General features: G+C 41.0%; 1 protein-coding gene and 3 pseudogenes across 1 annotated transcript; 1 reads left to right on the top strand and 3 right to left on the bottom strand.

The window, feature by feature from the left end:
* Positions 1 to 5,555: 5,555 nt before the first annotated feature.
* Positions 5,556 to 27,647, bottom strand: part of LOC115670979 (ankyrin repeat-containing protein BDA1-like) — a 32,845-nt pseudogene continuing 10,753 nt past the window's right edge.
* LOC130140751 (ankyrin repeat-containing protein BDA1-like) lies at positions 5,720 to 7,419 on the bottom strand (annotated as a pseudogene).
* Positions 9,772 to 10,233, top strand: LOC130140752 (uncharacterized). Its single transcript, XM_056321059.1, has one exon. It carries the CDS (start codon positions 9,772 to 9,774, stop codon positions 10,231 to 10,233), a length of 462 nt encoding a protein of 153 aa, XP_056177034.1.
* On the bottom strand, positions 15,972 to 18,775 carry LOC115670975 (ankyrin repeat-containing protein ITN1-like; annotated as a pseudogene).

Genomic DNA, 27,647 nt, shown 5'->3' on the forward strand with positions numbered 1-27,647 from the left:
GCATAACCCCTAAACAGCCGCCCGTTAGTAAGAGACGCTAAAATCGCAATTGAGCGAAATCGATCGTGGAATTGAGTCCGGACTTCGGTGTCGAATTTCGTGGACTTACGGGACTATTTTGCAAGGACAACGTCGTATAAGTGTGGCCAATTATATTTGGGATTGGTAGAGTCGAAAATTGGAAATTTGACCCGGGACCGGAAAATTACCATTTTGCCCCAATGCCCTATGCTTATATTCCGAATTTTGGAGATTAATTGGAGGATATTATGGTCTTGTTCAGCCCTTTTATTATTATAATTAGTGGACTAATTTGCCCCTAGATAATTTAGTTAGATTTGATCCAAGTCCTTGAATAGAGGGTATGATGGTCATTTTTGGGGAAGTTAGTCAACCACTCCACTCACTCATTCTCTCTATACACTCTCTCTCAATCTCTCTCTCCCTCATTTCTTCCTCACCATCTCCGGCCAACCCCTCCCCCACGCCACTCTCCCTCTCCTTCTTTCCCCTTTGGCCATGAGCAGCCAAGCCGCCGGCCCGCCATCGCCGCCGCCGCTTGTCGGAAACTGCCGTCACCACCATCACCTCACCTCACCACGTCAACCGACCGGCTACTCTCCCCTCTCCTCCCCCTCTCGCCGATTCTCTCTCTCTCCCTTCTCCGCCGCGTGAGAGCCACCGGAGCGCCGCCGTTCGCCACCGCTGAGCGCTAAGCTCCGTCGACCGTCACCCCATCCGACCACCCCATTCTCTCTCTTTCGTCTCGTCATGCCATCACCTCCGACCAGCTCCCTCTCCCCTTCACCGTCGCCCTTGCCACCGTGAACCGCCGCCGATCGCCGCCGTGGGAGCCCCCGTCCGCCACCGTGAGCCGGTGCCCAGCCGCCCGTTTCCCCCACCTGATCAGCTGAGTTTGGGAGCTTAGGAGCCTAGATGAGTATTAACCCTAAACCCTAATTAGGCTAATTAGCATTTCTAGATAGGTTTAGGTTAATTTAAGGGTTAATTAAGGGAAATTAGGGATGATTAGTGGGCGGTTTGATTAGTGATGGATTATGTGATGAATTGGGAGCCTAATATGTTGATTTCAATGTGGTTTGGCACTCTAGAGTGGGCTGTTTAATGGCTGGAATTGTTGGGTTTAATTGACCTAAGTTCGATGGATTTAGGATTTAATGGAGGAAATCCCGAGCATGCTTTGTATTGTCTTTTGGTGGTTAATTATGCTTGATTGGATGATAATTTTGTGATGCCATGCCGTATGTCTAGTGTGGCCAAGGATGGAGTAGCATGGCGGGCCTCGAGTGTGCATAATTATATTGTCCTAGTCGCGTGAATTATGTGCCGTGCTTGAATTGGAGCAAGTTGATTAATTGAGCATGTTAAGTTGTGGCTTTGGGCATGTTGTGACTAAGTGAGCATGTCATGACATGAATTGGGCACGTCGTGACTAGTGAGCATGTTGAGGCACAAATTGAGTATGTTGTAGCATCACTTGATTATGCGATTATGCTTGGAATGTGGATGCTCATTGTGGATCATTTGGTTGCCTGAGTGCCGGAATTGTATGGACACGCATTTCGTACGCTGAGCATTGGCCTGATACGAGAATTGTGCAAGTATGCGTGCCTGACATGAGCATGTGATCACCTAATCGCCCTGATGCGTTTTACGCGGGGTTCAGATAAAATCTGGTGTGTGTATATGTGTGATTACTATAAACCCTGATGCGTGTTACGCGGGGTATTGAACCCGTCCTGATGCGTTTTACGTGGGACGATACCCGGATTGCCGGAAGACGGCCAACCTGATGCGTTTTACGCGGGTTTGGTCGGTATATGGAGATCGGTGTTGCGCCTGATGCGTTTTACGCGAGCTAGAGACACTGGGCCTGATGCGTCCAGGAAGTGTTGGATATTGATATAGACCTGATGCGTTTTATGCGGGTCGAGCTCTAATGAGAAATTGGCAGTGTGCAAGTGTGCATTATTGAGCCGGATCGTGAGCATGGACATATTGATGGCATATGTGTGCAAGAGTGCATTGGCAGGTGTGCAAGCATGTGCGTATCGGTGAACCGTGTAATGCAGACGTCAAGGAGTATGAGCATGTGCATGGCGTACGTGTGACTAAGTATGTTCGCGTATGTGCCATTATTGTGATTGTTATATGCCTAATCTGCAGGGTCATTTGTGTGCTCGGGCCTAGGTCAATTGTTTATTATACTGGTTGTGTGTGACTGTTTGCTTGTCAGGAGGTGCATGCTAGCTTAGTTTAGGTTTAGGGGGTTTACTCACTGAGATTCGTTCTCATGGTTGTTAAAACCCACAATTTCAGACCCTCGGCCTTGAGGATGTCCGAAGTCCCTATCCGTTTTGGGATCCCGTCCCGGATAGACCGGGAGGTAATCGAGTACCCCGTAGGGAATGATGATACATATATTAGGCATTTTACTACCGTGTGGGTTGATGTGGGCGAGCAGTATTTTCAGGCCCACGAGTACATAGCTTGGTGTTTCAGGGACTACTCAGGGACCTTCGGACCTCTCAGGACTTTTGATGTCCCGTTCAACGGGCTAGGTGATATAGATCCCCAGTGTGCTGATGGAGACCTGGCGAGCTCCGAGTACATGTCCGAGGGGAGTTCTAGTATTGACGTCGGACACGGACCTGTTGTCTGGGAGATGGACGAGCCAGACCCGATGGACGAGGAGCCGGTGGACTAGGACTCTGACCCGGAACCGATGGAGTCGGATGAGGAGCCAGAGCCTATGGAGCAGGACCCCGAGCAGGAGGGCGAGCATGAGGAGATGGATTCTGAGGAGGAGCCGGCAGAGGCCGAGTCCGAGCTGGATTCCCTAGACTCCGAGGTCGAGCTGTCTGACAGTTCTTCCGAGTCCTCGAGATCTGACCTGGACTGGGTACCTTAGGATTTAGCCGTATCCCTAGTTAGGTCGGGCCAGTACCTTTTTGACCGGAGCCCTTCCTTAGGTAGTGTTTAGACTGACCGCCCGGGTCACTTACCCCTTTTTGTTAGTAGTGGCCATTGACCCGCTTTTGATTTTTGTGCTTAAGCTGTAAATGGATATTGTATATGTTTCCCTGATGTTAATGCAAGTGTATATTCATAATGTTGTTTGTTGCTTGTGCTGTCCTTGGTCACGGTGTTTTATTAGTACGGGTGTTTATGTTGCTTCCGCATGTGTCTTAAACTCTGTGTTGGGTGTTGGGTCGGCGACGCGTCCTGGGACGTCGCACAAATTCGACCTCGGTTGGGATGTTCGCGCATCGTAGGGTTCGGGGCGTGACATGACTGGCATTGATAGCCAGTCCCCTCCTTCCTCATTTCTCCGCCGTCTCTCTCTCCTCCTTTCTCCCTTCTCCCCTGAATCAAAGCAGCTCCCTGCACCGGCCTAAACGGCCACAAAAATCTTGAATAGGCATAGGCCGGTGTAGACCATTAATGGAGGAGATGAGAGCAGAGAAATTGGCATGACGTCGGCCATATAAACTGGCAAGAGAGATAGAGAGAGGGTCGGTCTCCTTTGAACAAAAAAAATAGAGAAAGAGAGAAGGAGAAGAAGAGAGAGAATCTGAGAAGAAATAGGGAGAAAGACAGTATACCGAGGGCTTACAGGTCGAGAGAGAGGAGCCCGTAGCCTCACCGTTGCTCCCAGACGTGCTGCCGACCGGTGAGCCTCCCCGGTCCCCGAATACCCCTATTATGCTTTGTTTTTGTGTGTAGTTTGGCCGGGATTCACGCTGGCCATTTCGCACGAATTCCGGCTCATATCGTTCTTTCCCTAAGTTCAGTCGTCGCCGTCGAAGCTAAGTCATGGCCATCGAAGCCGGTCTGAGCCCCGAAATAGCCCGGAGTCCTCCTATTTTTTGTGTGCGCACCAACTGTTCGTTTGAATGTCTCAATGAGAGCGGTTTGTGTTTGAGCTTCGTCGGAGATCGGGGGCCGAATCGTGACTGAGCCAACTCAGATTGGTGTTGAAGAGATCATTAGGGATCAAAAGTAGCCAAACCGTGGCTTGGGTCCGTCGACCAAGCTCCGATCAATGTTTGGGTTGATGAATTCCGATCGGGGCTTGGCCAGCGACCATTTCGGTCGGCTCTCCGGTGACCAGGCGTCGGAATCTCTTTAGCTTGATAGGCTAAGGAGAGTGATGCCACTGGCCGGACGAAATACCCAGCGCGAATTGTCGGAATTTCGTCCGGTCAGTGGCCTCCTTGCGTTTGAGATGTGAGGGCCAGCTGAACCGGCCCAGTCCTATTCAAAAATCAGTTCAAGGTCAATTCATTGGCTTGGGTCAGTCAGACCTGAACCGGATCCGAATACCCAACTTGAATCGGTCGATTTTGGTCGGTTTCACGGATCCGGGTCGTTCCTGACCGGACCTGAATCCAAGACTCGACCCGGATCCGTGACCCAACCCGACCGAATATTATATTAATATTTTTTAAAAAATAATTTTAAAAAATAATTTTTTTTTCTGCCGTATTTATTAATAATAATAATAATATTATTATATAAAAATAGTTTTTTTATATTAGGAAATAATTTATGAATTAGTACTTTTGAATATTTTTCTAAATTATGTGAATTATCTGATTATCAATCATGTTTTAAATTGGATAGGCCTCTAAGACTATGCGGTAGTATTTTGCATGTTATATTCACTGTTGTTGTATTATTATTATGTATGTTGTTTTTAATTGCATAAATTGTCATGTTTTAAATGTTGTCGCCTTAGTTAGGGTTATAACTATAGGCTGCATATCTGTCTTGATAGCTAATCGTTAATGATTGTGCGCTCGCTCGATCACTTCACATGTTAGGAGAAAGGTCCTAAAATCAATCCAAATTGCCCGACAAAATATTTTCTGAAATGAATAGGGTAAAAAGGTACCGAAATGGCATTAGTTATTCAACAAGTGTAACCAAGTCCCCGAACTCATTTAATCTCTGGTTCGCAGAAGTAAGCAATTCTCTCATTGTCTTACTTGGGTATCTAATCGACCCACCCTAAACTGATTAGTGGCGACTTCTAGATAAAAATCACTTGCACGTTAAAAATCTAAACCCTAAGTCGTGATATGGTATGGATTTGGGAGAGTCCGAGTTAAGTCCCAAACTTAGACTTGGTGCGTACCAGGCGAGATCCCTCTTTTTATTGATAAAAATCGGAGGTTGGTCACGACAATTATGGTAAGTATTTTTCCATTTTTAGTTGGCATTATTACAACTGGCATTCTTTTTTTTTTTTCTTTCCCCAACTGGAAAGTCCCCCTGTCATACCTGACCAAATAAAGGGAAAAACAAATCATACCACCACTATAGCATGTGTTCTCTTCATAATTGTAACTATCTGCAATCTGACTACAACCGCAACTCACTCCTCACATTAAGTACAGCATATGAAGAACGAAGAAAGAAAAGAGAATTCCATGTATTAATATAATATTAACAACTGTTGATACTCCATCCATCATCCATGTAAACTCCATTTTTTTACATAGATTCAACACGCCTAAGACACTTGCTGTTTGAAACCAGAACAAACACACATGCATGCATTCTCAAATGTATCGTACCTAAGTGGCTAATGGGCACACTGAATGGCACATACTGTATAGCATCTACTCTTGCATGGCTTCATGGCTCAGTGCACTTCTTCTGGGACAAGCACACTTGTAGCTATATACAGCCACTAAACTATAAGATCCTCTCTCTTCCGTTTTTTTAAGGCTTTGCAGACGAATTTCAGGACTTTGAATACAAGTCTCAGGACTTTGCGTACCAATTTCAGGATTAAGCGAATTATGTGGCACAGGAAAATAAGAGACATCAATCCCCCCCATATATGCACCGCATTTCCAACTACTGTATCTGTAGCATACGGTTTGTCCTTCTTCGGTGAGGAGAATACTATGATATACGAATAACTCAATGCTGTGAAGGTTATTGCGACCCACATAGTCAGCATTGCAATCCACGTGGTGATCCGACGCCACTTTAAAGGAAGACCACTTATGAGAAGCATAATGGTGCTAAGCGATGCGATGAAGCTTATTGTGTTACATGCTATGAAGGACTTGTAATCCTCATCAAAATCCTCATCTGCCTTTGCAGATTTGTCAGGTGGGTTCATACCCGCTTCATAAGCTAAATATGGTAGCTACCAATGTCGCCACCACCATTAGCGCCTTATGCATACCGTTTTGCCACTTTATCTTCCTTTCCCTCTTGCCCTCTTTTATGAAAGTGTTATTCACATGGACTGCTTGTCTGGATGGGTTGTGATTCTCTGAAGTTTGAGGAACGTAATCCATAATCTCTTAGGCTTTTTCCACGCTTTGGCCTTGTGCTAATAGGCCTTGAGCTGTGAAACCTTTAGAGTTCGTAATGTTCAGGTTTACTCCTTTATTAATCAAGAAGTTTATAGTCTGCAGAGTAGTCACAACAGAATGTATCAATTGGTGTCAGGTTTGAACTAGACAAGCCCATGTCACATACTTTTCAGGATTAACTTTGCTTCTAGTGTTTTTAAGTCCTCTAGTGTTTGTGACTATTATTTGATGCTTTCAAAAGGGAAACTCATCCCTCGTTGAATTTCTTCTGCTTCTCTGTTTTGTGTTTCTTCTAATCTAGATAAAATTAGTGTGAAATTAGCGTGGAGTGTAAAGTTGTAGTTAATTATCTATACCAATAACTTCTTTTGTAAATATCACAACCTGTGATGATTTATAAATGGATATTTTTTAGCTTCCGAATATTTCTAGTACATTCATGTTTCCTAGGACAGCCTTTTTTGTTGATAAGCTCACTGAATTTGACAAGTGCAGAGGCTTGGTTGTATGGAAATACCTCGGTTTGTTTATCCACAGCAGCCAAATGCAAAATCATGTTGCCATCTTCGTCCCTCGAGTTGATGAACTGATCATCGCCCAAGATATCTAACAAAAGCTTCAAAGCTTCCAGTTTGTTGTGCTTCACGCATAAATGCAGGATTGTCTGGCCATGTTCGACGACACTACAGGCTGCATCAGGTCTCGCTCGAACCAAGCGTTCCAGCACATCCACATGGCCTTTCATGGCCGCGACATGAAGAGGGTTTCTTTTGTATTTGTCCCGGACAAAACATATTTCAGGGCTGACTCTTAACAAGCTTACCACTATGTTAAGGTACCCTTTTGCTGCCGCGAGATGAAGAGGCGTCGAATTCTGAGAATTTTGCTCTCTTGCCAGCTCAGCCTTCCGAGCTAGGACCTCTTCCACGAAATCTGAGTGTCCGAGCATGGCTGCGATGTGCAGAGGACTCTCGGTGCGATTCCCAGTCATGATTCGGTCAAGAAGCAGCTTATCTTTTCCGAGCAACTCGAGTAAAGAAGGCACATCTCCTCTCACGGGGGAAAATTACCAAAAAAGTCCTAAATTTTTTGCAATTGTGCCAATTCAGTCCTAAACCTATTTTTTGCCAATTCAGTCCTAAACTTTTTGCAATTGTGCCAATTCAGTCCATCTGGCCACTTTTGGCTGGCCAGCGCTGACGTGGACGCCGGCCGGCTAACGTGGCAATTTTTAATAATTTATTATTATTATTTTTCGAATTTTTATATTTTTTTCGCTTTCTTTTTTATTTTTTGCCTATCTTCTTCCCCGGTCGTCGGTCCAGCGACCGTCAACCGGCGAGAGGCTGAGGTCGGCGAGGCCGCCCAGATCTGGCGAGACCTCGCCGTTGCCATGGCCGGGCGAGGTCGAGCTTGCCAGGCCATGGCGACGGCGAGGTCTCGCCAGATCTGGGCGGCCTCGCTGTCGCCGGGCGAGGCCTCGCCCATATCTGGCGAGGTCGACCTCACCCGGCGAGGGCGAGGTCCACCTCGCCGGCCTCAGCCTTTTGCCGGTCGCCGGACCGGCGACCGGGGAAGAATATAGGCAAAAAATAAAAAAGAAAGAGAAAAAATAAAAAAATTCGAAAAATAATAATAAAAAATTATTAAAAATTGCCACGTCAGCCGGCCGGCGTCCACATCAGCGCCGGTCGGCCAAAAGTGGCTGGATGGACTGAATTGGCACAATTGCAAAAGGTTTAGGACTGGATTGACAAAAAAAAAGGTATAGGACTGAATTGGCATAATTGCAAAAGGTTTAGGACTTTTTTGGTAATTTTCCCCCTCTCACGGTGGCTTCGTAGAGCTCGGACTCCATGTTTGGCTGTCTAAAGAGAGAGTTTCGGGATGCTCACTCCTCCAGTATACTCACACCTCCGCGGTATGCTTGATGGAGACCGAAAGGGGATCGGTAGATATTTCTTATTTGCAAACCTGTGGCTCAGCTCACCCGAATGTCCGTGGATGTCACGTAAGGTGATGATTCTTGGAGATTTATTGTGGCTGAAAAAATCAAAGTTTCCGTAATGTAAAAAGATAAGACATGACATAGGTTACGTAAGCCGCTTTGGCAACTTCAAAAGGTACTGTTATAGTCTCTATCGAACCTTCACATCCTTTGATCATGTGTAAAGCAGCCACGATCTACTCATGCAAAATGTTGTCGAATCACTTCATTCGCACAAACATGTATGTTACTTTTTTTTTTTAGTCAGTCCTACTCTTACTCCTACTTTACCTCTTATCTCACTTTTAAACTTTTGCCCTGTCTATTACAGAGCGTGAGAGTCGAAATTCACACCTTAAACTACGCGTCCCCACCCCTATCCCCCCTGAAAAGGTGAGGAATCGAATTCTCTACTTCCCCCTTCTCACCTTCTCAAGTGAGAAGGGGGCCACTAGGGCAACTTCCAATAGTTCATGTATATTGCTTTGATAGGACATGAATTTCATGGATGCGTGACTGAGATAATTTCTGCACCAATGCTTGCTCAATCTGAATGAGCCGTAACCTAAGGCAGTTTCGGAGAAATTATTCTACCATATGGTTGTGTTAGGAAGATGGTTACAAATGGAGCCATGGTTTAAGCTCAATGCGGAGGCATTAGCCTTGCCATGCGTCCAAAGTTTGCCAAAAGAGAGTTTGATCTTCGTTTTCTTACGTTGAAATTTCAAAGATTGAAGGGCCATAAGTTTCTGATTGATTCGATCAGTGTCGTGATTATATGAAACACGTAAAACATATTCCCCTTCCATTACAAATTAGATGAAGACGTCTCGGATGTTTCTGCATTGAAATGCTTGGACGGATGTTGCTCGCGGCTCTGTAGACCTCGTGAAACTTGGCATCGACATTATCATCAAGAAAAGACCCGCAGTCTCTTCTTTAACTTTTGTATTGTGTGATATCGAATTTTGATTTGTTTGACAGTCCTTGCCCTAAATTGCCCTCATATACACAAATTACGTGCTTTGGCGATTCTACATTCTAAGATCCTCTGCTTCGGGCTTAAGCTCGTTTCTAACTTATCGGGGGCGATTCTACGGTCCCCTAATGAAAAAAAAAGGGGAAACTCCATCCCGAGTGCAAAATTGACCTACTATAGCCAATTAGGGCGCACATGGTAACATTTCTATTCTAGAAATCAATTTCTGGCCAGAAATAGATTTTTCTATTTAAGAAATCAATTTCTGGCAAGAAATAGATTTTTCTATTTCTATTCTGTGGACGAGTTTCTGAGCAAAAATGCGTGTTTGATAACGACACAAAATTTCTATTTCCGAAATAGAAATTCGTTTGATAACGACACAAAATTTCTCCCTTCTGGGCTGCCGGTGGAGGACGGTGGGTGGCAGCGGGGGGCGGGGGACAATGGCCGGTGGCGGGAGGCGATTGGCGCCGGGCGGCGGCTGGTGTCGGGTGGTGGCGCACGGCGGCCAATGGCGAAGCACGGCGGCTGGCGGCGGTTGCCGGGGGCGGAGGATGGACGGAGGCGGATGGCATTGGGTGGTGGAGCACGGTGGGAGGCAGCCGGCGGCGGAGGGCGGTTGGCGCTGGAGGACATCGGTCAGTGGTGGCAGCTGGCGGCGGGAGGCGGCCGGCGGTGGAGGGCGATCGGCGCCTGGTGGTGGAGCACAGCGGCCGGCGGCGAAGGAAGGCGGTCGGTGGTGGGCAGCCGGCGGCGGAGGACGGCGGCCGGTGGCCGCGGCGAAGGACGGTAGTCGGCGGCAAGAGGCGGCGGGAGCCAGCTGGCAGGTGGCGGCGAAGGACGGCGAGAGGCAACGGTGGGCAGGTTGTGGCCGACGTTGGGCGGTGGCGAACGACGGAGGATGACGGTGGGAGGAGGCGGTCGGCGGCAATAGCAAGTGGCAAGGGGGTGGCTAGCTAGTAGCTAGGGTGAGCGATAAAAAGAGTTTTTATTTCTCATTTCTGTTTCAGAAATAGAAAAGTAATTTTTTTTTACTTATGATTTCTGTTCCAAACCTATTTCTAGAATAGAAATTTATCCCAAAAATAGAAAAATGAAATTGCGTTATCAAATAGATTTCTGTTCCAAACCTGTTCTTGGGAATAGAAAAATAGAAAAATAGAGAAACAGAAATGATTTCATGCGCGTCCTTACTTGTAGTTTACTTTGGTCGCAGACAATTTACGGATTCAAAAGATAATTTATGAGCTGCAAGATAGATATTTATAAACATAGAGGTAAATTAAAGACGTTGAAACTAATTTCATGAATAAAACATATAACCTATGAAAATCATTTTGCATTTCTGATACAATAGTATGTTGCTACGATTTGGCTTTGTTAGCAATTTACTGAGAATAAGTATAATTAAGATCATCAAGGATAAGCACTCACTCAATTTGGTAATTACAAGGGAACTTACTACTTTAAAAATTGGTTAAATTACTACTTTGAATTATTTTCTACAAGGTAGATTACAGTCTTCAGAGATTTTGCCGCCTTCAAGGTGAATTACTCATTTTGCAACATACTTAGCAATTTCCTGATGACATAGTAAGTTACCTCAAACCATCGCGAGTGGTCTATTACTTCGTAATTGACCTAAAGCTATGGTAAATTGGCTAAACTCAATTATAATCTGATTGCACTTATTGTTCATTAAATTTTGTTAAAATATGACATTCATATACACCGTTTCAATTGAGGATGTTGTCACTAGGAATTATCCAGCAATATTATAATTTTCTTTAATTAGTCACAATTGGTAGTTGATTATTGTCATGACCTAAAATTTCTCAGGCTAATGGATTGTTAAGACTAAGCTTAACTCGGGCCCTCCCAAGCCCTACCAATTCGCAACTTAGGGTTTAAGTTTTTAACATGCAAAAGTTTTCATGCTTGGAGTCGCCACTAATCTATTTATGGTAGGTCGATTAGAAACCTAAATAAAACATAGGGAGATATGTTTTATTCCTACGAACCAGAGATTCTAAGCTCGGGGACTTGATTACGCTAGATCTAGTCTAACGCCCTTTCGGTACCTTTCTTTTCAAAAATATTTATGCAGGCAGTCTGGATCCATTTTAACTTAGTTGCTAGCATGTGAGGTGATCATGCGGATGCGCAAACCACCAAAGTAACACCCAATAATCAAAACATTAAATAAATTGCAAGATTGGGAGAATTACTTACCTCGAAGCAACGTAAGCATCTGCATTGTTAGCTAGAAAATCACATTAACAATTCTAATATGATTTCTAATTAACAAGCAGTTCACTCAATATTTTTTTGGATTTTCACTTATTTAAATGAAAGCTAGCCTATATGCAATGACATGCGAAAATGACATGCGATTAATGCAACCTAGCATGCAAACTATATGTCGTGCGACGACGTGACCTATTTCTAATGACAGGACGAATGATTATTTTTGGTATTTTCTCAATTTAAATTCGGAATAATAAAAATGCCTAAATTAACATGAAAACTATGATGACTTAATCTACCCTAGCATGATTTCTTTTTAGGATTTTTGTTAAAATTCGAAATAATGAATTACTTAAATTAAGAATACAATCTATCCTAATCTATCCTAAAACAATTCATTCTTCTTTTCTTGGGATTTTCATGGAAATTCGAAATAATAAAATAACCTGAATAATCTATTAAGATTAGAATATTACTTAATTTAAACTAGGAAATAAATCATCTCAAGTCCTAATTTAAATTAAATAACTACTCTATCTTCTAGATATATTTAGGATTCCTAGACATGCAAAAACTCTAATTCAAATCTAATTAATATTTTTTTGAATTTTCTGTTTATTTGAAAAAAGGAAAGCAATTAAATAAACAAGGATAGCAACCACATTCAAAACGTCCACGCGATCCGCCATATTTGTTTCAAACTCGGATTAGGCATACAAATCAAACTATCGGTCATATCTATAGGGTTATAGATATCGACGGAGAGACGATTATTCAAATTTGGAAAGCGGATAAAAATCATTATCGTACCCAAGTGGTTATGGATAAGATAATAATTTTCCGTATCGCCGCGTATCGAACCTTAGGGATAAGGTCGGATAGTCGTCCAGATACGTTGCTAAATTAGGAAGTTTTCCTAATTTTGAATATTTAAAAATATTGCGGATATATCGAACATTATCCTAAGATATCTAAATATCCACATGATATTCACGAAATATTCAAACACCCATATTAGGAAATTAAATATTCTGAAAATATCGGATAATGTTGAATTACCTAATTTGCAGATAACTTCCAAATTTGAATTGTGGATCGGGATCGGGCTTTGCGGATCGAGACGGCGGTGGTGGCGACGACACGGTGGCTCACGGGCGTCGAAGACGGCGGGGGCGATGACCGGCTGAACAGCAACATGGCGGGGGCTCACAGCGATGTGCGAACGGTTCCGGGTGATGTGGTACTGATCTTGCGCTGGACGAAGTGCTTGCTGTGGCCTCACTGACGTGCACCGCTTGCAGCTTCTGTTGATTGGCCGCTGGACAGGGAAGAGTCTTCAGCTTGGGGAGGGAAAGCGGCTGAACGAAGACGTCTTTATGCACACTGCATGGGGAATCTTCAAAACTGTAGCTGCTGCTTCGTGGACCAACAGGATGGAGAGGAGGCGTTGACAAGCTCCTCGGTTGACTGGAGGAGATGTGGCTGGTGCATGGAGAAGCAGCAACAGCCTCTCGGGATAGGCTGTTCGGCGAGGCAAAGCAGCGACGATGGTCCTTCAATGGCTATAACTTGCGGACAGGGAAGGAGTGATGGTGGCTGACCGGGACGGTGTCGGCGGTCCTCCGACGCGGCGGTGACGCGCGATGGGAGGCAAGACCACGGGTGGTGGTGTTGCCGGCCTCCCTTCTCTCCCTTTCTTTCACTCTCGCACTTGAGCTCTCACTCTCGCACTTGAGCTCTCAAAATCAGATCTGAAAATTTTTCTCCCCCCTACCTTTGAAATCTGACCTAAACATCTTGATATAATGCTAACCTAGGTCAATTAGATGGGCTCTATAGTCCTAATGGGCTTAGGCTTGGGCTTAGGTTTAATTTAATTTAAATGGGCTGATTTAACTTGGGCTTTTATTTAATTAAGCATAATGGGCCGAATTAAACTCAAATTAAAACAACCGAGCCCGTTTGACTTGTAATTCCCGGCCCTTGCCTTCCGAGCGAGCCGAGTCTCGTTCGATGAAATTTTAAGCTCATTCGCCACTGCCAATCTAATGTAAAAAATGCAATTAAATTAAATGGACCTAAACTATATGTTTATGCAATTTAAATAATTTTGTTTAGGGGTTAAAAATTTAATCCCTAATTTTCTATGCAAATTACACTAAATGATACGCCAAAATTTAGGTGTCAACAATTATTTTGCATTTTTCCATTATTAGTAATAACTTCCTTTTATAATTCGTAACTCGACGATGGGATTATTAAACAATCGTGCTAAGGGTAATTTTCCTCAACCGGTCAAAACTTGTGGTTCCTGTCCTTAATAAGTATACTTCCAACAATTGTGATTAGCTTGAAATCATCACGATCTCAATTGCATGTCTAGTTGGTAGTTTCCCTTTTGTGTGCTAATCGAGATATACAGTTCGAAGAATTTCCTATCACTTAGCAATTAACTAATGGGATGGTAAGGTACTTGAAATTATCGTGAGAGGCACAACTTATAATCAATAATTGACCACAATAATCGTAAATTAGTCATAAGTCCTTGTATATGGTAGTTAGTGCTCCACCTTTACAAATAGTTTCTCAAGTTATCGTAAGCTCGAAGGTCTTAATGCTCGTAATTTTTTAAGAAATACTAAGCAGCCTAAAGCAATGTAGTCCAAGCTCGATTACTTAAAGAACGGGATCGGTAGAGTGACATACACACATGAAAAACTCTGACACAAAATAGCAGAAATTTCAGTTCTGCGCTAGCTCAAGAAAATGGTCGTAACTTTCTCGATTCGGATCGGAATGACCTGATTCCAAAGCCAAAAGTATGAAGACTCTCAGATCTACATATTTTATGTTTTGAGTTTTCTCAGATGAATACTTTAGGAAGGTCGAAATTGGGGAGGAATTGGATGAATGAGAATTGATGGAATGCTGAAAAGGATAGGAACTACGATGTTTGCTCTTCTAGGCCTATATGGAAGTTGAAATGGCATCAATTCTTCCAGATTGATGGCCGCAACTCTTCAAGGATGCAAACTTTAAAAGCTCTGACTCTTCAAGGATGGAGTGAAAACTCTTCTAGATTTTTAAGGGGTATAAACTCTTCAAGAGAATTGCATTAAGCAAATTTCATTATTCAAATTCAGTTTGCTTTCTACATAAACCGGATGGCCTTTTATAGCAACACAAAAGAAAAGCAAAAGACTAAAGTCAAATATAGAAGCTAGGAATACTTAGAAACTAGGAGCTATTAAAAGTACAATATTTCCAATACTTGTGTCTGTCCTAAAGTGCCATGTTGCAAGCTTCCAATGCATGGGAAATAACAAAGTCTTTATGACGTAGTCAAAGATAAGACTCTTGTCGGTGTGGGATTGGCCGATGAGAGCTTATCGATCTTAGGCTTATTGATGAGAGGCTTATCGTTAAGAGACTCGTCGAGCTTGAATGCGGGTTGAACTTCTTGGCTGAGTGAGCTGGTCTTGAATACGGGTTGCATCTTATCATTGTAACTTTCTCTCTCTCTCCTTAGTATTTTCCCTATCCTTAGTAAATTTACATAAATGATCCCTGCATTCTTTTCAAATTCATAAAATGCAGCCTACCCATAATTAACAATGCTTTTGATTGTCGTGATTTTCCTTAATTAATCATAGAACTTACAATTCCACAGGAACAAACTTCCTTGATTGTCAATAAATTACCGCTTCAACATGTTTAGGTTACACTTTTGAAAATGGATTAATACCACGAAAAACCTCAAACTAATACATTTGTGACAAATTATCCCAAACTAATTTTTTGACCACCAAAAACTCCAAATTGGTACACCTGTGACAAATTTACGTTAAATTGTTGAGTTGGATGATATGTGAAAGTTGACGGATGTATCAGTTTGGGGTTTTACCCCTCTGTTTGTCACAGGTTTATCAATTTGTATTTTTTGTGGTATTAATCCAATTTAACGGTGGGTAAATTTGTCACAAGTGTACCAGTTTGGAATTTTTGGTGGTCAAAAAATTAGTTTGGGTAAATTTGTCATAGGTCTACTGGTTTGGAGTTTTTCGTGGTAAAAAAAGTAATTCGGGGTAAATTTATCATATGTGTACAAGTTTAAGGTTTTTCATGGTATTAACCCTTTTGAAATTGATCCCATGGCTGAGATTTTTGGACTTTATATCGACTAAATCATATTCTAACCACCACAAATTAAATTAAATCAAACAAAACAACCATGCATTATACATCTAAACTCCATCTTTTACATAAATTCTACACACTTAAAACATTTATTGTTTCACTAGCACATACACACTTGCATGCATACTCAAACGCATCGTAGCTTGGTTGTCTAATCGCCACACTAAACAATACATATTGTGTAGCATCGCCTACTGAATGCTCATAGGGCTCAAGGCGCTTCCTCTAGAACAAACATATTTGCAGCCATATACAACCACTAAACCATAAGATCCTCGAGCTTGCGTTCTATCGAGGCTTTGCGAATAAATTTCAGGACTTTGCGTACCAATTTTAGGATTAAGCGAACAACGTGGCACAGGAAAAGAAGAGCCATCAATACAACCCATGCCAGAACCACATATCCAATTGCTTCATCGAAAGTTTGTAGTTCGCTCACTGGTGTGAAGATAGATATGGAGATGGCATAAGTCGCCGCCGTGAAGGTTATCACAACCCACATAGTTAGCATTGCAATCCACGTGGTGATACGACGCCGCTTTAGAGGAAGACTGCTTATGAGAAGCATAATGATGCTAAGCGATGCAACAAAGCTCATCGTGTTACATGTTACGAAACGCTTGTAACTGACCGGGTACTTATCTGCCATTACAGACTTGCCCACAGTCTGTGCTGGGAAATTTTCATCGCCCAAGGAATCATCTTGCTAAAGGCCGCTAGGAGGGGTAGTACCGGCATGGAATGCCATGGTGGCTAGCAATGTCGCTACCACCATTAGTGTCTTGTGTATATTGTTTTGCCACTTTCTCTTTCTTTCCCTTTCGTCCTCTTCCCCTATAGGTGGATGGAAGGCGGTGACCGTGTTATTCGGGTAGATTGGTCGCCTGGATGAATCATGATTCTCTAAAGTTTGAGGAATAGAATCCTTAATCTCTGAGGCCCTTCCCACGCTTTCACCTTGTGCTAATAGGCCGAGTGCTGTGAAACATCTGGAGTTCGCAATGTTCGGGTTTACTCCTTTATCGATCAGATAGATTATAGTCTACAAAGGAGTAACAACAGAATGTACCAATTGGGGTTAGGTTTGAACTGGATAAGCCCATGTTATATACATTTCAGGATTAACTTTGGTACCGATGTTTTTTCAGTCCTGTAGTGTTTGTGACTATTATTTTACGCCTTCAAAAGGGACACCCATCCCTTGTTGAATCTTTTCTGCTATCTCCAGTTTTATGTTTCTTCTAATCTAGATAAAATTAGCATGAAAATTGCGCAAAGTGTAAAGTTGTACTTAATTATCTGGACCAGTTACTTTTTTTTCAAATATTGTAACCTTCGATGATTTATAAATGGATACCTTTTAGCTTCTAAAAATTTCTAGGACACTAAAATATCCTAGAATGGGAAAATAACACAAATTGTCCCTTAACTTTGGGTCAATGTGCAATGTCATTCTTGAACTTCTAATTCGTTCAATATGGTCTTTGAAGTATCCCTAAATGTTCAATTTAGTCCCAAAACTTTTAATTTGTTTAATCCAGTCTCTCAATTTCCCTAAAAAAGTCAAAAGTCTTCATAATTACACTATTGTTTGGATTTAAGAATTTTTTTTATTTCAATCCATATGCTAAATCAACAAAAAATATGACTATCTTTTTATTATGTTTTCACCTGTTTGACATTTATAAATATTATGAAAGTTTCATTTAAGCATATTTTAACTTATGATCTCTATAGTAGCAAAAGTAGAATCTCATTGAGAAAACGGGAAACACAAAAGGTTTAATTTTTAATCTATCTAAAAAATTTGGAACGAGATTTAGATTAATATAACTATAGGAAATCTATAGATATACGAATATCGTTGTTAAATATTCTTATGAAAATACTTATTTTAGAGTTGAAAGGATTATGTATCCGATATAACTCTAACCTTTTTACTATGATAGAGATTATAAGTTAAAATACACTTAAATGGAACTATAGTAATATTTGTAAAAATAAAAAAAGGAAAGAAAGATAATAAAAAAACAAAATATATTTTGTTGATTTAGTAAGTCGATTGAAATGAAAAGATATTTCAAAATCCGGGCAATGGTGAAATTGTGAAAACTTGTAAATAGTATCGAATGACTTATTTGACTTTTATATTAAAAGTTGAGAGACTAGATTAAACAAATTGAAAGTTTAAGGACTAGATCAAACATTTATGAATTGTCCAAGCATTATGTCGAATAAATTAACAGTCCAAAAGATGACATTGCACATTGGGCCAAAGTTTAAGTACTATTTTTGTCATTTTCCCATCCTAGAACCGCCTCTTTTGTTGATAAGCTCACTGAATTTGACTAATACAGAGGCTTGGTTGTATGAACATACCTTTGTTTGTCTATCTGCAGCAGCCAAATGCAAAATCGAGTCGCCATATTCGTCCCTCGGGTTGATGAACTGCTCATCGCCCAAGATATCTAACAAAAGCTTCAAAGCTTCCAGTTTGTTGTGCTTCACGCATAAATGCAGGATCGTCTGGCCATGTTCGACGACACTACAGGCTGCATCAGGTCTCGCTCGAACCAAGAGTTCCAACACATCCACATGCCCTTTCATGGCAGCGACATGAAGAGGGTTTCTTTCGTATTTGTCGCGAACGAAACATATTTCAGGGCTGACTCTTAACAAGCTTGCCACTACGTCAAGGTACCCTTTTGCTGCCGCAAGATGAAGAGGCGTGGATCTCTGAGAATCCTGCTCTCTTGCGAGCTCGGCCTTCCGAGCTAGGACCTCTTCCACGAATTCCAAGTGTCCGAGCATGGCCACGATGTGCAGAGGAGTCTCGGTGTGATTCCCGGTCATGATTCGGTCGAGAAGCAGCTTATCTTTTGCGAGCAACTCGAGCAAAGAAGGCACATTGCCTTTCACAGCGGCTTCGTAGAGCTCGGATTCCATGTGTGGCTCTCTAAAATGGGAGTTTCGGAATACTCACTCCTCCATTTGGGGACTTGAATGTATAGTGTCACCAAGTCAACCTTTAAGGTAGGCTTGACGAAGACCGAAAGATGACTGGTGGATAATTAGATAATGGTTACAAACAAAATAGTACCATTGGCACATTAGGAATCGGTCATCTCTACACGGTAATCCCCAGTGATTTCGATCTTGCACATGGTTTAAGGTCAATGTGGAGGCATAGGCTATGCCCCCAACAAATTCTGCCAAAGAGAGCTGATCTTCATTTTCTACCATTAGAATTTCAATGATTAAAGGATGTTGGGGAAACTAATTCCTAATGTCGACATATTCAAAAACATGTACGAAACGTATTCGATTAATGCGGAAAACGTGCCCATTAATCAATAACTTGTATCACCGATCGTACATGTATATCACATAACGAACATACTCGGTATTGCCACAGATTAAATGCCCTCTTGCATCAGCCTTGAGAGAGATCTTCCTTGAGAGTCACGGTATAATGTTGCTTGAGAGAAGAAGCCCTTGAAGGAACGCACGTGATCTTCCTTTTTGTTATCTTGTTGATAATCGCTATCACACCTCTTCAATTTTAATTAGATAATCTTTTATCTTTTATTTTGAGTTCTCAAGTACACGCCATTTGAACATGGGCTAGGTTAGCCCAACATGGGCGGCCCACACATATAACCCATGTCCATCATCTCCTACTCGCCCATTGTCACGCCCCGAACCCCGCGAGCGCGCAACATCCTGCAATGGTCATTATGATGCGACGTCCCAGGACGCGTCGCCGACCCAACATTTTATCTTTTGGTTACGCATGCGGAAGTTAAACAAAAATTCACCCAAACAATAACAGTAAACAAGGATAGATAGGAAAACGGTTTACAACATCGAAATCAAAACACCATTTTAACATTTACTTGATTAACCCCTGGGAACATTTTTTTTTTTACAAGCCCACTTCAGGCATTTCCAAAAATAGTCTACAAAAAGATGTCGGGCTGGGGGTCAATCTACTTCACCAAAAGTCAGCTTCCACGCACCCCGAACCATACTGGGTGCATCAACATGCTAAGGGCCTGAAAAATGTTTAACAACCACAAATGAGATAAAAATCTCAATAAGTTAACGCCTAAGCCCCGTTTAGAAGGTCAACTCACCTCGGGGGTCCCTAACCAGGCAATACAGCATCAACAGCACATCATTAAACATCACAGGCATCCTTACCTCGCCTTGGAACACTCGTTGATGAAATGCATATGTCGCAAACTCGAAGCATCTAAATCAATTACTCATGCATCAACGCATTACAAGCGTGCGTGTCCCGATCATAAGATAGAATCCACTTGGGCACGTCCCATACCATGCCTAGCAGTTTCTACCATATAATCAGGTACTATGTATCACACGTATTCCAGTTATTACGCCCCCTCGGGCCACTACACATCAAGCGATACGCAGCAAGATGGTAGTCTTCCGGTAAAAACCGGGCTCCGTCCCGCCCCGTCGGGCACGGCTACGTCAAACGATACACAGGATGACAGCATTCCAATACGGCAACATCAAACGATACACAGTAAGATGGTATCCCGTAAGGAGCATCGAGTCCGGCCTCGGGCCGCGACAAGGCATCCGGGGTATTGGCACTCCAGATAATCCCTAGGCATGTGATAAATCGGGCATCGTCAAGCGATACACAGCAAGACGGTTCCAACGTGTGACCACACGAGCACACAAGCATTCCGGCCAATTATTATCTTCTCAATTAGCCCATGCGTCCGTGAATAGTGCTCACATTAATGCCATACAATAATATCACATGGTCACATATGCAACAGTCAATCGATTTTGTGAACCTCATTTTAAAACATGAATTCAACATCGGATCACAGCCAAATAAACATTATTGAAAAGCTAGGTAATTGCGGTTATTGCCTCTTTTAGGCCGAAAATCGAAAGTCAAAGATTTCAAGTAAAAACTAGCAGATTATGGAATTATAGTAAAACTGGACAGATTTGCATGATTTGGGAAATCAACTTCAAAAGCATAGCAAATGGTTTCCAAAAATTATAAAATTCGAATATGTTATAAACAAGACCTTAAAAAATATTTTCCATGAGAACACAATCCCAAAATCCTTATACAAAGATCACTTTTGATGGCTCGAAAACAACCCAGAACTGGTCCGCCGGAACAGGGGAACTGAACCAAAAGAAATACTCGTTTTACAAATCAAATCCTTTCAAAACACTTTGAAATTTTTACACGTTGTAGAAATGGATTTCGTTTACAAATCTTGTGAAGGAAGTATGGTCGAAATCGAACTGGAAATTTTTATAAAAATCTGAGAAAGCACGAAGGTCACGGAATCCACAGTATAAAACAGTTCTGATTCGGTAAGAAATTGGACCTTCGTGTAACCCATTTGAGCTCAGAAAAATCTGAAATTTAAGTATGTTATAGATCAAGATCTTGTGAACAACTTTTATGAAGAATACTTTTCAAGATTCTAACCACGAAATGCTCTATAAAAATGGAAAACCAGGGACGTACAGAAAAATCAGTTCTGAAATCAAGATAAAAACTCCAAGAAACACCTTCAACTTTGAGATCCACCACTTCTCAGCCATGAAAATACCACACCAAGAGTTCAAATCAACATCCAACATCTATTTCAACTTAGTCTAGCAATCAAGACTCGCCAACGCTCATTCTAGAAGTTCAACCACACTAAAACATTAACTAGCTAAACTACCCAATGCAAGTTAAACATCCTAAACAAGGGATTAGATGCTAACTTATTCGTCTAAAAACGACGACAACGCGAGGACGACGGCAACGACACGAGTTGTCCGTGGTGGCCTCGGCTTGACATGGCAAGCAGCAAACGGCGGTGAACGGCACACGGCGATCTACGGGGCTCAAGGATGGTGGCGTGAGGGGCTGGTGGGTGCACGGCGGTGGTGAGGTGATTCGGCCGTGAGAGAGGGAGAGAGAGAATAAGAGAGAAAGTGAGGAGAGAGATCAATGGTTGAGATTAGTCCTTGATGCCCAAGCAAAGATCAAGGGCTAGGATGTGTTCTTGATGCCCAAGGTTAATCCAACGGCCAAGATCAAGCCTTGCCCTCCAAGTTCCATCCAACGGCCAAAATTTAATCTAACACACAGGTTTCTAGAAGGGCAAGTTAGCAAATAATTTTCAATGGCCAATTCGTAAAAATTTATGAGGCGACGTCCTATAGTTCGGGTGTGATATCCTTGAGCACTCGACACGCGAAATCGGATCATAATTCGTGGCTGAAATTGATCAATCGCAACTATAGTTTATCTCGAACTAACGGGCGGCTGCTAGAAATAAATTTTTCGATAGCCTTTTCCCTTTGGTTAGTATTCCCTAGGTGATCAGGCCAGAGCGAGAATTAACTAATAGAGCGTCGATGAAATCACCATTTCATAAATCACCAAATTTGGTCGAATTTTCAGGATATCACACCCATGATGGGCAAGCTTATCTCTCTCTTCTCTGCAAAGTCTATACTGGCAAATAATCCGTGCGACCAGCATGCCTTAAGAGCTCGTTGCCATACATCTGTTAAGAATATATAGCAGCTCAAATTTGGCATAATCATTAAGAGTAGATTTTGTATGCCGTACCCTAAATTAATCAGTCACATTTATATCTCTCTTAATCTCTTTAAGTATTTCGTATATTGTATTCACAACTATCATTTACTCGAAATCATAATTGGTCGGCCTGTGAATACAAAATAAAATGTGACATCATAAACAAATTGATCTTCCTCTTTTCTTAAACCTCTCCATTTCAGTCCAGCTTGCTTTTCTAGAAATATCTCGTTAGACCAAATTATCATGATCATCGGCAACATCCTAAGATAGCAAACACTGAATAGAAATTTTGAGAATGAGTAAGAGTCGTGAGGACACTTGATTGAGGAACTTTTATCCTCAAGAATTTCACACGGCATAAAAGTAGAGATCAAAATTTTTGTCAATTCTTATTGGTCGTCTCATGCATATGTAGTATGAAATACGTATTACGGTATTAATTCCTTTCCATAAAGCGTATGTCTTTACGCTCAATACCGTATAGATGATAGTTCTGACATATCCAATGTCTAACTTGAGTTCACAAATCTACTCTTATTTATAAAAAAAAATCTATCAGAACTCACATCTGGCATTAAAGACAGGTGAAGTAAAATATGTGGCTTATTTCACTTTCGGACATAATAAAATATATGTCCTCATCTTAACATTCTGTCAAGATGACATCTATACTTCAAGCTTAAGCTCTCAATTATCACTTAGATAATAAGCTTGAAACTGTCTCATCTCCATTTATCATACAGTGAATAAAGGTGGTTACCCGTATGAGTAGGCTAATCTCTCATCTGTCCGATATACTTTTTTAACATAATGCACTAAGCATATGCATAAATGTTAAATAAAATTCATTGGCATTAATAATGAAAGGAAAATAGCATTGAATGTGAACTTCTAGGGAAATACAAATGCCTAGTACATCAACCTCTACGTAGTCCCAGAGATTTTACATGACCAAGAAAAACATCTTTAGAGATTGGCTTTGTCATAGGATCTACTATCATTCTTTGCGTGGGTATGTACTGAACGTTCACATCTTTTCGTGCAACCATATCCTTGACAAAATTATACTTGATATCTATATGTTTGGTCTTGCAAATGAAATTTGGGATCCTTGGTGTAAATTATCGCTGCTTGGCTATCATAATTAACCAACAATGACTTTGCAGCGTTCTCAGCAATACTTAAGTGATCCAAAAATCTCTTAAGCCAAACACCCTCTTGTACTGTCACTGATAGTGCCATGAATTCGGCTTCCATCGTGGATAAGGCTATACATGTTTGTTTCTTATTGCTCCAAGATATGACGCCATTATTCAGTAAGAACACAAATCCAAAAGTAGATTTCCTTTCATCTAAATCTCCTCCCCAGTCAACATCTGAATAGCTTTCAAGCTGCAGATCCCTTCCTTAATAACTCAGCGAATAATCAGCAGTATCCTTTAAATACCTCAAGATTTTTTTGACGGCTATCCAATATGCTTGACTTGGATTGGATTGGTATCTACTTACTATTCCAACTGCAAAACATATGTTTGGTCTTGTATACATCATAACATACATTAAGCTTCCAACAATACTAGCATAAGGAACACGTTTCATTTGTTCATGTTCTTGTGGAGTCTTAGGATACAATATATGGCTTAATCCTTCACATTTTGCAATAGGAGTATCTATGGGCTTGCAATCTTTCATACGAAATCATTCAAGAATTTTGTTTATATACGTCTCTTGCAAAAAAGACAATGATCTCTTTGAACGATCCCTTAAAATCTTAACTTCAAGAATATATACAGCTTCTCCCATATCCTTCATTTCAAAATTGACAAATTCTTAACGGTATTAACAAACTCCATATTGCTTCCGGCAATTAGTATATCATTCACATATAATGATAAGATCACAAATTGATCTTTGGATCTTTTGATATATACACAATGATCTTCATCGATCATATCAAAATCATATGCCATTATGGCAAATTATGAAAACATGCATACCATAGTCTCGAAGACTGCTTAAGGCCATATATCAATCTTAAAAGTCGACATACCTTTTGTTCTTGGCCTTTTGTAATGAAACCAACTGGTTGTTCTATATAAATTTCTTCTTCTAATTATCCATTGAGAAAAACAGTCTTTACATCCATTTGATGTAATTCAAGATCCATACTTGCCACTATTGCCAGAATAAGGCGAATTGAGGTAAATCTCACAACAAGAGAAAATGTTTCTTCATAATCAATTCCTTCCTTTTGATTATACCATTTTACCACAATGCGAGCCTTATACCTTTCAATTGTGCCATCAGCTTTACGCTTTTTTTTGAGAACCCACTTGTTCCCAATGGCTTTCCGCCCTTTTGGAAGATCAACCAATTCCCAAACTTGGTTTGATTTCATTGACTCCATTTCTTCTTCCATTGCTTGCATCCATTTTTCCTTATTAGGGCATGTTAGAGTTTCATTAGCATTCCTCGGCTCATCCTTTTCTTGTGGGACGACTATGAAAGCTTCCCCTTCAATGTCAAAACGTCGACGGGGAATGCTTGTGCGACTTGTTCGCCATATGGGAGAATGTACACTTGGTACATCATGCTCTATTACGCTCCCACTTGGATTAGATAATAATGATATCGTCTTATCAGTTGGTTGTAATTGAGACTGGTTCGAATTTAATCCCCCACTTCTAATATTGCTCCCACTTGGACGAACTCCATTAATTTCATTATCACGATCTAAGGTTTCAAATAGAGAGTAATCCTCACCTATTCCGCCATTCTTAGGAAATTCATTCTCTAAGAATGTAACATCTCGTGACTCGAATTCAATTATACTTCCATTTTCTTGCTCACCTATAAATACATACCCTTTCGAGTGCTCTTAGTATCTTATGAAAATACTCTTTTTGCCTCTTGGACCCAATTTTCGATATTTATGGGAGGATTCGTGAGTATAGACAGTACATCCCCAAGGTTTAAGAAAACTTAAATCGGGCTTTTTACCTATCCATAACTCATATGGAGTAGAAGTAACTGATTTAGAAGGCATACGGTTAAGTATATAGGAAGCAGTTAACAAAGCATCACCCTAAAAGGTGATTGATAAATTAGCTTGTGCCATCATAGACCTAACCATTTCTAGTAGGGTTTTGTTTCTCCTCTCTACAACACGATTTTGTTGAGGAGTGTAAGAAATAGACAAATGCCTTTCTATTCTTTTTTCATCATATAAATTTCTGAACTCGTTAGATAAATATTCTCGACCTCGATCAGATCTTAATGCTTTTATTTTCTTATCTAATTGATTTTCTACCAAGCTCATAAATTTCTTAAAGCAACTTAATGCCTCAGATTTATGAGAAATCAAATAGACATATCCGAATCGAGTATAATCATCTATAAACGTGATGAAATATATTGCCCCATGCCTTTCTTTTACAATCATTGGACCACAGATATCAGAATGGATTAAATGCAAAGGAAATTCAGCTCTTGTTCCTTTTCCAAATGCTTTTCGTGTTGTTTTTCCCTCGAGACAATGCTCGCAAATAGGCAAATCAACTTTTTCAATATTGCCTAATAAGCCTTCTTTGGCTAATCTATTCATTCGTTGTTGGCCAATGTGACCAAGTCTTGCATGCCATATATTCACATCATTATCATAAGAGTTAGAAGATGCAAATAGGGAATAACTAACATTGACACTACCACAGTCAACATTAAGTACAATGGAACCATCCAGAAAATATCCACAACCATAATAACTCGTACCTAGATACAAGTCAACACCACTATTATGAAAATTTAAATTGAAACCAAGCTTAACCAACACTAATACATATACTAAATTCTGATGAATTTTCGGAGCATATAATACATCTTGTAGGAACAAAGTGCATCCACCATGCATAACAATTGACAGGTGCTAATCCCTTTGACTTTAGCTCTGGAATTGTTTCCTACATAAATTCATTTCGTTCCATGTGGAACTCGTCAGAATTCCACGAAGACATCTCTGTCCTTCGCTACATGGTCAGTGGCTCCCCAATCTACAGTCCATAAAAGGATTAGATTCAGTTAGAAAAATCGAACTTGATATAAAAGTAGTATTCTTAAGGGAATAAAGAGTGTCTACCTTCCTTAACTCGCCATAGTCGCGAGCGAAATGGCCCTTTTTACCACAGTTGTAGCACTTCACCCTTGACATTTTCTTCATGAAAGGATGTTTTCCTTTCTCATATTGGTTGAATTTCGGTTTCTTACTTGAAGACTCGCTCCCTTGCCCTTCCACCTCTTGAAACCACCCAAGCGCTTGCGCTTGGAGCTTGAAGTCCCATGTGAGCCAAAACTAGCAAAATAAATATCAGTTTCTGATTTAGCCGCCAGAAGGTGGTCCTCTTCCAGCTCAAGATGGTGCATAACATCCTCAAAAGTCTTAATATTTTCATTGTGGGTCAGGTAGACTTTCATATGCTCCCAGCTACGAGGCAAAGAACAAATCACTGCTTGCACTTGCTACTCATCAATTAGTATGTAGCCAGCATCCTTTAGCTCACTGATCATGTTTGACATACACCTCAAGTGTTGTTTCATGGTCTATCCATGAGGCTTCTTGTATGAGTCAAACCTTATTGTCAGTTGTCTTAGTTTGGTCACAGATGTTTGGTCAAATCTCGCTGCTAATTTTGCCTACATATCTTTGTCATTATCAAAACTCCTAAACTCTCGCATAATGTCATTTTCCATGTTACTCAGCAAGGTGATGCAAGCAATAGAGTTCTTTTTCTTCTAAGCAGCAAATGCATCCTTATCCCTCTTATGTTGTGCAGTGTTTCCATGTTCAGACTCTTCCATAACTTGGTTAAGAACTTCTAGTACCTCTTGCTCTTCCATCACATATTGAATTTTCAAGTTTCATATCTCATAATTTTCGCCGGTCAATTTCTCTCCTTTGTTCAGTTCAGCCACTATATTCTTTGATGTTGAAGCCATTGTATCTAAACATTTTAGGCATATATGCACGAATATTAATGCCTCACATTTATGCATCTATTTTACACATACCTGTTACATTAATAAATAATTTCACGTAAGGTTTTAGAGTCAAAAAGGTCATTATGTTCCCAATCATCATCTAAGAATCATAATATGAAATTATCGTTAATATATTATGTAAAATTAAGTTCCTTAAAGTCACTAAAATTTCCTTGATCTTCCCGCAAGTAATGCAAATAAAATAATAATAACGGCAGTAAATAACATCGAACATTCAAC

The sequence above is a fragment of the Syzygium oleosum genome, unplaced genomic scaffold (assembly GCF_021117445.2).
Source record: "Syzygium oleosum isolate NSW1041296 unplaced genomic scaffold, Sole_v2.1 Sole_v2.21, whole genome shotgun sequence".
Classification (NCBI taxonomy): domain Eukaryota; kingdom Viridiplantae; phylum Streptophyta; class Magnoliopsida; order Myrtales; family Myrtaceae; genus Syzygium; species Syzygium oleosum.